The following is a 12,646-nucleotide window of genomic DNA, read 5'->3' on the forward strand; positions in this document are numbered from 1 at the left end:
ATACCCTAATTATACACATACAGAGAGCGAATCTACCCAAGACACGCGCGAATCGTTTTTATAAGGACATCACTGAAATACTTAAAACTGGAGTGGCCAATCTGAAATCACACTCGTGATCCGAATTATGTCAATCTATAGATAACTAACCTATGGATAGATACGCAACACCCTTGCTGGCTCGGAGGAAATTACTTCTCGGCAATCTGAACGCAACGTAATTGCCAATCGCATAGCGGACGATCCGAGCGCTCAAATTAAATGAAGTTGATCTTATCTGAAAGCTACTGCCGCGCTGAATCTAAAAATATACAATAAAAATTCAACAAGGCAATGGAACCAGCCCGCAATAGCCTTCAAAGTCTGAAAATCGGCTTTGTTTCAAACAGTCAGAGCGACGCAGTACAATGACCATAACAATGGACCTTACGTGGCTGCAATAGTTCAGAACAATGCCAATTTTCAGAGTTCGAGGTGTATTTCGAGGGGTTTCCGTTGCCCTGATCATATTTTAATGTTTATTTTTGGAATCAGTCCGACAGTAGCTTTCAAACAAGATCAACTTCATCCAATCTGAGCGCTCGGGTCGTCAGCTTTGGGATTGGCAATTACGTTACGTTCAGATTGCTGAGCTGTAATTTCCTCCGAGCAAGCAAGCGTGACGACTGGTGTTGCGTATCTATCCGTAGGTTAGTTATCTATAGTCAATCTCGTTTAGGATTTCTGTGATGTTTAGCAGTTGAAACCTTTCAAACTGCGTGGGATTTAATATCGGGCTGTCGCGCCACTCATTAAACATGAAAAATAACATAGGAAGTATTTACCTTAGAACAGTGGTTCTCAAACTTTTCAAGACACGCCCCCTGATGATGGTGAACGATTTTGCGTCCCCCTTATCGTCATAACACAAAACGCAAACAGGATGCTAGCAAACCTAACGGGTAGTTTGATGGCATGGAAGGTTACGATTGTGGATGAGTGATTTTTAAATATGAAATTCAGACTAAATACTCAACAACAATAATGAATTGGGTGTAAATCGCGGCCGGCGCGAAAAATTTTTTCAGTTGATCTTAGCTTCGCGCCCCCCCCTTCAGATGCTTTCGCGTCCCCAGTTTGAGAACCACTTCCTTGAAATTATCATGGTGAAATATACTAAGAAAAAGTTTAATCAAGTCACTCCATTAATTCGATTTTTACTACGCATTTTATCAATATTTTGAATAAGTTTCTTTAGACTCTCGCGGGCCGCACAGAACGTTGCTGCGGGCCGTAGTTTGCCCACCCCTGTCATAGATATTATATACATTGCTTGTTGTAGGAAGCATTTCATACAGTATTAGTCCAAAGATGTCCAGTAACAACGTATTTCTACTTATTCAGAATACTCAAGTAGATTTTGCCTGCTTGCACGACTTACTAAAGTAGAGTTATGTATCGTTGCTACCTCCACTGTTACATTACAATTTTTAAGGCGAAATGCTTATTTTCGCACCCAATTTTAGAAAGTAGAACCAGTTTCGCGGTATGTTTCTACCGCCTTTATCAGCGAAATAGTCACAGCTACTGTATCAGTGACATTAAACTTAGTGCACCTATTTTGTCTTCGTACATCAGTGGAGAAGATATACTCTGCGATTTCGGAAGTAGCTAACTTGTACTTATTGAAACTTGGCTACTACATACTTGGCTACTTTATATACATGCATTTTCCATTTCCACCTGAAGTAATTTTGACCATGTCTTAGAAATCGTTACTGTAAATGTATAACGTTATTTTTCTTTAAGTAGGCTACCAAATCCAACTACTTTAACCGTCTTTTGGGGATGTAATGTTGTTTATTCGTTCCATGAATCATGGGAAGGAGAGCATGAAACGTAAAGAATAGACACAATTCGTGACTTGAGTCACGTCGACAAAAAACATCCACTTAAAGTCGCATGGTGTCTGGAAACCTCTAAGAAAACAACCTTGAAGAACGTATGAAGATCACCACAATAATTTTAACACTAGCGCAATGCGCATTGCATATCCTCCATTTATAATAGGCTACATTCTGGCAATAGCATAGATTTAACCAACCAGCATATCCAGATTGTGTTGAAAGCAAGCACTTTCTCTCTGCACGCTCACTTCTTTCGAAAACCTGCTAGAAATCGAATTTTCGAATACAAATCTCGAACCCGTTGGCATAGCGGAATCGATCGCGATCGTGTATATCACTCCTGGCAAACATGCAAACGTTAAATTGATGAGACTACTACATATAAGAGTGGCATTTAGTTTAGCATGTACTTCCTATGCGTTGCCAGTGACACAGAATTGCATGTTATGTGTAGATTAATATTGGCCCATCGTTTGCATGCAGTTTTCTGTCTCACTGAATGTTTTTACGGGGTCATCTGATAATGTCGTGTATCACCTTCAATTTTGGTTTGAGCGCCAAACCCTCCTCAACTACTTGCAGAGGGGGTAGTCAACGTAGTCATTGTCCATGCTGAAATATAGCCGTAGAACGCACACCCTAAATTTATACTCTATATCAGGAAGAAGTTTAGTGATTTACAAGGAATTTCAAAACTTCTTCAAGTAAATCTAGAAGACGCAAGGTCTGGAAAGTTCTCAAGAAAGTTTATTGCGGAGATGGTCGCAACGAAATACTCCTGCTTTTTCGGATCCCTCAAGCAGGATGTGCCTTTAAGACGCTATTTACTCCAGCGGCTGTGTTTTTATACTATTCCCCCCTTTTACTACCCTCGTAAGCATCTGAAAACTACTTGCTTTCTACACATTCGATTTTTATAAGTAGAAAGTGTCTTTTGTTTTTGTTTGCGTTGCGTCCATTGAATTGTCAAAACAGCCGAAACAAAGAGTCTGTCTATCACGGTAACTTGATATATTTTCGAAAATTCTATCCATTTGTAGCGTTGTTAGTCCTGTTGACATTATAATCAGTCAATGTCGTAAAGGGTCTGCATCGCCAAGTTGTCATGGCAATTTTCTGAATGAAAGTGGCCTCTATTGATCAGAAAGATTAGCCTCATAAAGTGTGTTGAAGTAGGAGTGTAACCAATTTGGATATATAACTACTTAAGTAAGTATAGTGAAAATAGATATCCTTACTCGAGTATTTCGACAACGTATAGAAGCAGACTTCGTTTCTGACCACTCCTGCTTATTTGCCATATCTAACGTTGTTTCAACTCAGTGATTTTCCTATTTAAGAGGAGCCATAGATTCATAAGCTCGCGTTACAATGGTCGTTTTCCTTCTCGATATAAATGCATGATAAACTAATGAATTAAATTCCGGGGTTGCATTTCGCGGGTACCATTATGTTTTATACATCTTCCGTGACACGGAGGAAAAGATCTTGAATCCCATCATTTTTCTTAGTAAAGCTGCATCGTTTCATTAACTGCAAGCCTCAACCTGTGGATGAGACTATAACTTGTAATATTTATTTCGGTTCGGGAAAACAATTATTAGCTGGCCGCAATTGACTGCATGATGGGCCAACATTTAAACAGCTCCTTGGGCAATATCGTTTATGATACGTGAGCTCTATCTCCTTTCGAAAGAGAAACGTTGATCAGTTTTATAAGTATATATATTACCAATCTGATCCTCTACGGATGTGCCATTTGCCGAAACGCAAAGCCTTAGCGTGGCACAATTTTTGCGATTCTCGTCCAAGCACCGAAACAGATCAAGTGAAGCGTTCAAAAATTCAAGTGTTGACCATACTCTGAAAATCGGTCTGGACCTAAAACAAGACTAAGTACTAGATTGAAAATAATTATGGTAAAGTATAAAATGGAGAAAAAAAAACTTTTCTAGCTGTGTACCTGATCTAAATGCAAATAAAATTATGTATGCGAAACTTAACGACCTTCTTATGAGGAGGAAAAAATCAGCAACATGCGCTCACTTCAAGATCACCAACGAATCACTTTTCGGAGCGCCCACCAAAATATCCGGGTAACCATTCTTATCGATATCAATACCCCCTTGTAGTGAATGGCCGAAGTACTGCAGTGTTGGAATGTTTAGGGATGATGCTAGAATTTTCTGCAAAATCAATCATATTTCATGCGAAATATATACGTAGATCTTATGATACGTTTTTTTTATTGGACGAATCGAATCGAATTTGATAATGAACTTCGAAATTTGGAAAAGATGTCGTCCATTCCAGTGGTTCCTAACCGTTATGTCTTCATTTTCTACTTCGGATTTATTCATTACATTTTCATTCTCCACTACCAAAACTTTTTTCATTACGGAGTAGCTATTTACTTGTTTGAGTACACAAGACACACAACCACACCAGTACGCGAGACAATTGCCTATAACTGCAACATAGAACGTATTGTATACCAGAAACCCTCAAAATTTAGCGAAAGCGTTATATTCCTGCATACTGGTTGTGCTGCATACGTTTGTGACGTCATGATTGGTTATCCAGTTGAAAATGAGTTTTTTCTACGAACAACACGCAGTATAATTTACGATACATACATTCCAGAGCAGGAAACTGGTAACGGTAATCGCGCATGTGTCTCCGTAAATATGTAGGTAGACTATCCTGTATTTAATGTTTACACATGCGTCTATTCCTCACTAGAAACCAGTGTTGGGATCAAGTCACTACCTTCGAGTCACGAGTCATTTCGAGTCATTGCCCATTTTGACTCGAGTCAAGTCAAGTCAATCGATTTTCAAAGGTGACTCGAGTCAAGTCAAGTCACTCGATTTTTGGAGGTGACTCGAGTCAAGTCAAGTCACGAGTCAAGTCACAATTCAAGTCATGTTGCCTTTTCGAAGTCTGGGGCATGACAACGTTATTGCATTTTGCTATCTGTCTGAAATACAGATTGAGTGGTTATTGATTTTGAACCGATGAACGAACATAGAGTTAAATATACACGCAAGAAGGCGCTGTATCGCTCACATATACGTAGAACTGCTAAACCACAGTATATAGTTTCCAGCCAAAATAGATAATAGATACGAATTGATAGGATGAAATACATAACCCATTTACAAATCGATCTGATACAATTCGAGCCTGCGCCAATGGTTGAGGACTATATAAACTATATTCGAATTCAATTTCAATAAAACAAGAGGTTTGGTTAACGTAAAACCAGAGATTAATTACTTTACTGTCCTAGCTTATACTAGTTTACGACAACTTGAGCTATATTCTTCGATCACTTCGTTTGCGGTCAATTTATTTGTGAGGGAACAATGGAAGCTCAGTAAAACGCACGATCATTAAATGATTGGTCGCTCTCGCGGGTTTCACCAGCGTTTCGCGAACAATCCGAACATATGCAAGATCCATTGATTTTTATCGACACCGATTACTTGATGACTTGAAATTGACTCGTGAATTTTGCTCCGAGTCACGAGTCAATCCATATTTCTGATACGCCGAGTCAAGTCAAGTCAAGTCATTTTAACAAAGTGACTCGAGTCAAGTCAAGTCATTCGAAAAAGGTGACTCGAGTCTGACTCGAGTCAAGTCATGACTCGAGTCATCCCAACACTGCTAGAAACCACTGAATTCCCCACCAGTGCGAACCAGTGATCTATTTTATGCCAATGTGATTGCGATGTCTTGCTTATTGCTAGTAGCCTACATGGGTCAATTATTCAATTCGAAGACTATAGTCCGGAAAATTGGGCGTATATAACATGAATGTATAATCTTGACAAACCACGTATAGCAGTAGCAGACTTGGTAGAGAACGGGTCAAATTGCAGCCAACCGCGCTTATAAACTATTTTTGAACGTTATTTACCTGACTTGGCTCGGGAGAAATATCTCCATCCATACCAAGATAAATAAATATGCACCCTCGTCCATTATCAGCAAGAGGGGCTCCAACGACAACATCCTGATATCCGTCCAGATTTATGTCACCAGCGGCAGCCATCCCGGATCCAAACCGGTAATTTGGCGATTTATCTCCGTACAACTCAACCGACGAATCATTTGCATTAGCCTGTCAATAGGTAGATGATTCAAATTTCCAGGATAATCGCCCTACAATCAATATCGTTTATGACCCATTCTTCAACGGAATTGTTTCCGCTTGAGATGTAAACATACACTCTTCCTTCATCGTAAGTTTCTCCGACGTATAAGGGAGATGCAATAAACAAGTCGTCTCGCCCATCTCCGGTTACATCGACACTCATCAGGCATCCACCAAAGTAAGATGCTACGTGATAACGCCCTTCGGGAGGGTGTATTGTGAAGGAGTTGCCCATGTAGGTATCGTTTTGTAAAGGCTTGTAAACGACAACCTGCAAAACATGACGCAAGAAAGCACCAGTGCTAAAGTTTAAGCAAAAAAGCATTTGTCATGGTCCTTCCTTAAATGATCTGACGCCACCATCAGTCACATCTGCATCAAACTTATAACAGAGCAGGATATTTTTACATGCAGGCTCGCTAATATTTAAGGCTGCATAACCCTGTTATAGTAGAGCGTATCATTGAACGTAAACGGTCAATAATGAAAATGCAGATAACACTAATGAAATCAATTAAAACCTGCCCAATCGTAACAGAACAGGGCTTATTAAAATATGAGTCGCGACCCAAACATGGGTCGGGAACGGTATAATTTTGGGTCGCGACCGGCAAAGAGTGATATTTCAATTAGTATGTGATATTTGCTGAATTTCTTGCAGCTGAAACTTTCATCGAGTTTCGCGCGATCTTCTGTCGTTGGTTACTATATTTCCGAAGTCACTGTGCTGGGTTCGCATACTATAGCCAATAAATGTCACATGCAAAAAGGTAGTTATGAAAATGTGGCTGATCATGAAAATGTGCCGACTTTTGAATTAGTACAAATTGGTTTGATGTCATGACAAGATATTCCGGGCGTAGGTTTTTCTGGAAAGGTCCAACGTCCGAGGGTCGCACCTGTCACACACAACCCAATTTTCAAATACGCATAATTTACAAAAATGGATCTAACTGTAATCGTAATTGTGAGGAACGGGTAAGTTCTTAGTATTCCATGGAACATGGTTCGAGACCCTGTGCAATATATGATGATTCGCAATCCGCGAAGCCCGGCAGCATCCATGCGACAGAGTAGGCCTATATACGAAATATATCGTCTCACGTACAGGGTTCACTACGGATATACGCTTAGTGTAATGATCGCCACAATATAGGCATGATTGCTAGTAAAATATATGCATTAAACGAATTATATTTTGGGATACTTACGGCCCCGGTCATGTTATATCTAGGCGCCCCCGCGGCGATATATTTTCCGTCGGATCTACCGTTGAAGTACCCAGACACGGAAGCGAAGCCTGAGAGCCAGAAGACAAAAGTATGTTCTACTATGAGATCGTAGCTATATGACATAACATTTTGCAATACTTACCCTTATAGGAATCGCTTGTCATTCCAGGCAACGCCTTTTCAAGCACGCCGTACTTTGTGACATCGGGTGATGCATTAGATGAGACCTTGAATCTCATCATGCTGCCGCTGTCAAGATACATTCCAACAGCTCCGACATGAAGCGAGCCATCCTATATTTTCAAATGTCGTTAGTATTTAAGTTATTTTAGTCATTTCACAAGCCATTGCTCATAGCGGAGACGAACATGTTACGTTCGTGTGAATATTACCGGCCTATGTATAGGTGACCGAATGTAATTGGTAGTGAATATAGCACGTTGGCTATAGATTGCACCGCACACCAGTGGTTGTAAAGGGGTAGAAGTAATATCAAATGCACTGCGACATGGCACTCAGACTTTGCGGTAATAAATTACAATATGAACCTGACTTCGATCACAAAACGAGAGTCCTACTACAATTGTTGAACATGTTGGGGGAATGTGTCACGTCATGCAGCGCCAATGAATATTTTACCTCCAAGGCTAGTATAGATGAGCCAAGCTGACGATTGTTAACCGCGGTTTCGTAATCCTGGTCAGTGGATTGTCCTGGTAAAACATCATGCCTCGAATAAGCCGCGAATGGCATCGATAGTTATCAGTTTACTATACCCTCTAAATCGATAGCCGTGTAGATACCGTCGGTTAATTCGGATATCACCGTTTGTAGCTCATTGAATCCACCTACGGTTAGAACCCTGTTGTTGTTATTTCTGCCATTGGCAATCATTCTTAGTTGATCTATGAAATCGATGTAATCGCCAACGCCGACAGCGAATGCGGTAACGATACCAGTCTCGCCATACTTTTTCCACCTGTGGAAATTAAAGACGGATGTCGCAGGCAATAGGCCTACTCATCATATCCATATGGCATTGGCGTGACAATCAAATATCTCTGTAAATATGAAATATTATTGATCAGACCATGTTTCCAAGAGTGGAGAATCGGATGCTGCCCCGTCCGTAACGACAACAACCACCTTCTTGCTGGTATCGTAACGCTCAGATTGCAGAAATTCCCACTGGAAAAATTGACAAAAATCGTTTACAATTCGAATCAGCAGAACAACGTCCGCACCACAGTTGCGAAATTACGAATATTTCATCAAATTATTTGTTTAAGTTTATAAATACTACGATGTCATAATGTCCTGCAATTACAACCCGAAGATTGCAGAGAGCATTTTACGGGTATATCCGGACATTTCTGTATGTAGCCATGCAAATGATTCCTTCGCCTGTTTGCATATCAACACCAGCGTTTACATAAAATCTCAGCTCTCTCTCTATAAAGAGCATATACCGACAGATACCATAATAGCGAGGTTCGGCCGTTTTTATTGACCAGATAAAATATTTTATATCATGCCTGCTTCATTTCGTGACACCTGCGGTTACAGAATCGCTAAAATCAAGTCGCCTGTCTGTGGCGAGATAGCGCAGTGGTATAATCCGCGGCTGTGACGCCAATGCGTGCAGCGTCGAGTCCGACCGAGTTCGCCTTCAGAATTCCTATACATACCATCATCACCACATCATCCGCGTAATCGGTGTCTTACAGAAAGCCTAGAAGTGGGCCTAGAAGCGGCAGTTACGGAAATCATGGTGTAAATGACAATAGTGGTTGACAAACACCATGCATATAACAAAACGAACAAACAAACAAGTCACCTAACTATCAGGCGTTGAATCGATTATTCAATTAAACAGGGGGAATACATAAAATCTGGATCAAAAATGGACCAACTGTCATAACTGACTAGTTGTATGTTGTTTCAGTATTTATCATGCCTCGACGACTTTGGTCATTTTACATCAGTCCGATTTTCTTTATTATATGATTCTTAGTCCCGACTTGAACCACCGTCCACTTTCATTCTAGGATTTGGCAAGACATCGCTTAGGCGAAGTGGATTGCGAGTTGAGCCTAGAAACCGAGGTAAGAATTGTTGTGGTTAGACTCGACCTCACCAACCAATGGTGATGCACCTACTACGCAGTCTTGCCACAACCTAATAAGATATTCATTGATCAATTCAGACATAGAATATACGATCTCTTACATAGTGGGACCTCAAAATGTCTTAAGATACAGATGCAGTATTAATGATTGTATATATCCGTGGTCAATTTATCGCGGGTGCTAGTGGTCCTGCCATAGCAGAACAGCCCGATGGTTGCAACATTTCGACGATATCTGACGACTAGGTGTTTGCTGCGTTATTGACGCGGCATATAAAAAGACCTCATACAAATTCATAAACTGGTCGGTAACAAGAAAATATCTTACCTCATTCACTCTTCTGAGTGCATAATACGTGTACGTTTGAGAGTTGAGGTACCGCATGCTCATGATTCTGTTTTCGATCTCTTCAATTGATAATCGATCGTTCAAAACATATGGTATTTCAAATAAGGTTGATTTCTCTATTGGTAGTCTGAATGAATCGAGTAAGGCTATTGCGTTGTTCGCGCAGGGAAGGCACACATCAGGCAATACCCTAGATAAGCAGGATCTTTGTTCGAATATTGCAGAACCTCAGTTCTGACATTGTTCCCGTATGTCTGCAGAAGGTACGTGGTAACATTGACGAGCCAGCTCTTCACAATCATGAAATTGGCGACTCCAATACTGTTGGATCCGTCCACAACAAATATGACATCAAGGTGGAAGCATGCTAAAGTACATCGTGACTGACTTAATCTCGTATATTACAATTGTGGGCCTTGAATACTCCCAAATCGATATATTCACGCCGCACCACCCAACAAGAAAACCAACAATGGAGATTTCGTAGTTTTGTATTCCCAATTGAGGCTATCGGCTAATTTTACATATACAGAGGTACACTTCTGATTGTGACTAAGACTGGGCAAATTTGAGTATGCGATACCGAATCGGGAGCTAAGCTCTTACCAACATGTATGGCTTGCAAAGTTCCGATATATAACTCTTATGCGACCGCCAACAAAATGATCCCAGTAATTTGGTATTTTAGACAATATCTATTTCATACCACTTTATGACAATGCTGCGTTCCATCCATATTTCACAGAAATTACGCTTCCTCCAACGTGTACAGTGTACACGTGTTGACGCTGCACTGTGCATGTGCAGGAGGGGTCTTCAAAACTGACTTTTTCTCTCAAATCGTACTGGCTACTTGATAAAACTGTTAGATTATCTAATTGAATCCTACACACCAAATTTGGTTCAACTCCAACCAGTAGCCGCATTGCTACAGGAGAAGAAAGTTTCTATTCATGATATAAAAATGAATACCAAAAAAATTGAAAATTTTCTGTTCACCCCATGAAAGTGTTAGGCTGTCTGTCTATAGCAGGGGTGGGCAAACTACGGCCCGCGGGCCGCATGCGGCCCGCAACACCGTTCTGTGCGGCCCGCGAGAGTCTAAAGACACAGATTTAAAAAATATTGATAAAAAGCGTACTAAAAATCGAATTAATGCAGGGACGTGATTAAATTTTTTCTTAGTATATTTCACCATGATAATTCTAAGGCAGTGGTTCTCAAATTGGGGTGGGCGCGGAGTGAAAACATCTGAAGGGGGTCGCGAAGCTGAGCTCAACTGAATTTTTTTCGCGCTTCGCGCGATTTACATATAATTCATAGTTATTGCTCTGTATTTAGTCTGAATTTCTTATTTAAAATTCTCTCATCCACAGTCGTAACCTTCCATGCCATCAAACCATCGGCTATGTTTGCTAGCATCCGAGTATGTCACGTTTTGTGATATGACGATAAGTGGGGTGCGAAATCTTTCACCATCATAAGGGGGGGCGTGTCTTAAAAAGAACAACTGTTCTAAGTTAAATACTTACTATATTATTTCTTATATTTAATTTCTGGCGCGACAGCCCGATCTCGAGGCCCACGAAGTTTGAAGGGTTTCAACTGCTAAACATCACAGAAATCCTAAACGACATTGACATAATTCGGATCACGACTCACGAGTCACGAGTGTGATTTCAGATTGGCCACTCCAGTTTTAATCATTTCAGTGATGTGCTTATAAAAATGATTCGCGCGTCTCTTAATTAGGTACATTCGTTCTCTGTATGCGTAGAATTAGGGTATTTATATTTTATCTACACATATGGTAGAAGCGTGTTTGAAGCTACCATGGTTATGATGCTGTCAGCATTGTGTGGCCTGGAACTGAACCGAAAGCGGAATTACTAAGTCTATGAACAGATCGCTCTTCACAGATTTAAATTTCAATCTTGTTTAAGATTCGGGATAACCGACTTTCATCTCTACTATAGTTTTGACAAATTGGTTATTGAGGTCGGCCAGCCTATGAAACCTAGCCACTGTTTCTGACGTGTGTACGATATCATCAAAGCAATCTTTGGTTTGTTTTAAATAGGCATATATATTATCTTCATGTCCTCTCTATATAATCAAACACCAATAATGCGTTTTGGTTTATAATCTCAATTTTATATAGTGCGGCCCGCGAATGGATTCAGATGTTGAATGCGGCTCGCGAGCTCAAAAGTTTGCCCACCCCTGGTCTATAGAAACGATGTTCAACAAATTGATTCAATTCCAACCAGTGAAAGCGAAGTTATTGCAGTCGAAAAAATTTGGATTATGAATAAAATGGTGTTTACGGTGACCAATTCTTTAATTATTTATTATAGTATGGTGCCCGCCGTAAATACTATTTTATTCAAATCCAAATTTTTCGACGGCAATCTTATCACATGGGCCGAGAAAGGATAAATGTTTGATAGCAATCTGTGAAACTACCAATATTAATAAAATATTTCTGAAAATCTGAAAAAAAGTTCGCGATTCGGGCACCTATAACCAATCCCGTAACATATCGGCGTAGTAAGCCGATATGAATAAATAGATTCGCCCGAAGTTCACCGAAAACGGACACGGACAATTTAACATGGGCATTTGACGTCCAGCTAGTTCACTACGACTATACCCTGGAATGCGGCCATAACCTATACGACTAATCGAAATGCGGCCGTGAATAGCAAAAAGCTTGCCCAGTCCTGGTGTAGGTAGCAGAGATGAGCATGGATTAGGATTAGGTTTTGAAAAAAACAGGATTTGTCAAATTTTGTCGGATTGGGATTGGATTTGGATTAGACATTTTTTTCAGAACGGATTAGGATTTGGATTGGATTTACCTATTTTCTGGGAGATTGAAATGTCGTG

The 12,646-nt window shown here is 40.3% G+C and overlaps 2 protein-coding genes across 5 annotated transcripts in view; one reads left to right on the top strand and one right to left on the bottom strand.

Moving 5' to 3' along the window:
* Positions 1 to 12,646, top strand: part of LOC145458237 (integrin alpha-11-like) — a 329,408-nt gene that overhangs the window by 147,754 nt on the left and 169,008 nt on the right. The gene's annotated exons all lie outside the window — the stretch shown is intronic.
* LOC145458240 (integrin alpha-11-like) overlaps positions 1 to 12,646 on the bottom strand; it is a 43,396-nt gene that overhangs the window by 20,207 nt on the left and 10,543 nt on the right. For 3 of the 4 annotated variants that reach the window (XM_080336565.1, XM_080336564.1, XM_080336562.1), the window contains exons 5-16: positions 9,947 to 10,124; positions 9,737 to 9,884; positions 8,371 to 8,468; positions 8,057 to 8,259; positions 7,920 to 7,993; positions 7,423 to 7,573; positions 7,260 to 7,348; positions 6,080 to 6,319; positions 5,812 to 6,015; positions 3,933 to 4,072; positions 3,619 to 3,767; positions 2,084 to 2,226 (exon numbers count right to left, since the gene is read on the bottom strand). In XM_080336565.1, coding sequence (XP_080192691.1) covers positions 2,084 to 2,226; positions 3,619 to 3,767; positions 3,933 to 4,072; positions 5,812 to 6,015; positions 6,080 to 6,319; positions 7,260 to 7,348; positions 7,423 to 7,573; positions 7,920 to 7,993; positions 8,057 to 8,259; positions 8,371 to 8,468; positions 9,737 to 9,884; positions 9,947 to 10,124 — 1,817 coding nt within the window. The remainder of the gene's footprint in view (positions 1 to 2,083; positions 2,227 to 3,618; positions 3,768 to 3,932; positions 4,073 to 5,811; positions 6,016 to 6,079; positions 6,320 to 7,259; positions 7,349 to 7,422; positions 7,574 to 7,919; positions 7,994 to 8,056; positions 8,260 to 8,370; positions 8,469 to 9,736; positions 9,885 to 9,946; positions 10,125 to 12,646) is intronic. The other variant, XM_080336563.1, reaches the window with a different exon arrangement.

This window comes from Botryllus schlosseri, chromosome 16 (assembly GCF_051294905.1).
Source record: "Botryllus schlosseri isolate E-star chromosome 16, Bs_hap1, whole genome shotgun sequence".
NCBI classification, from domain to species: Eukaryota; Metazoa; Chordata; class Ascidiacea; order Stolidobranchia; family Styelidae; genus Botryllus; species Botryllus schlosseri.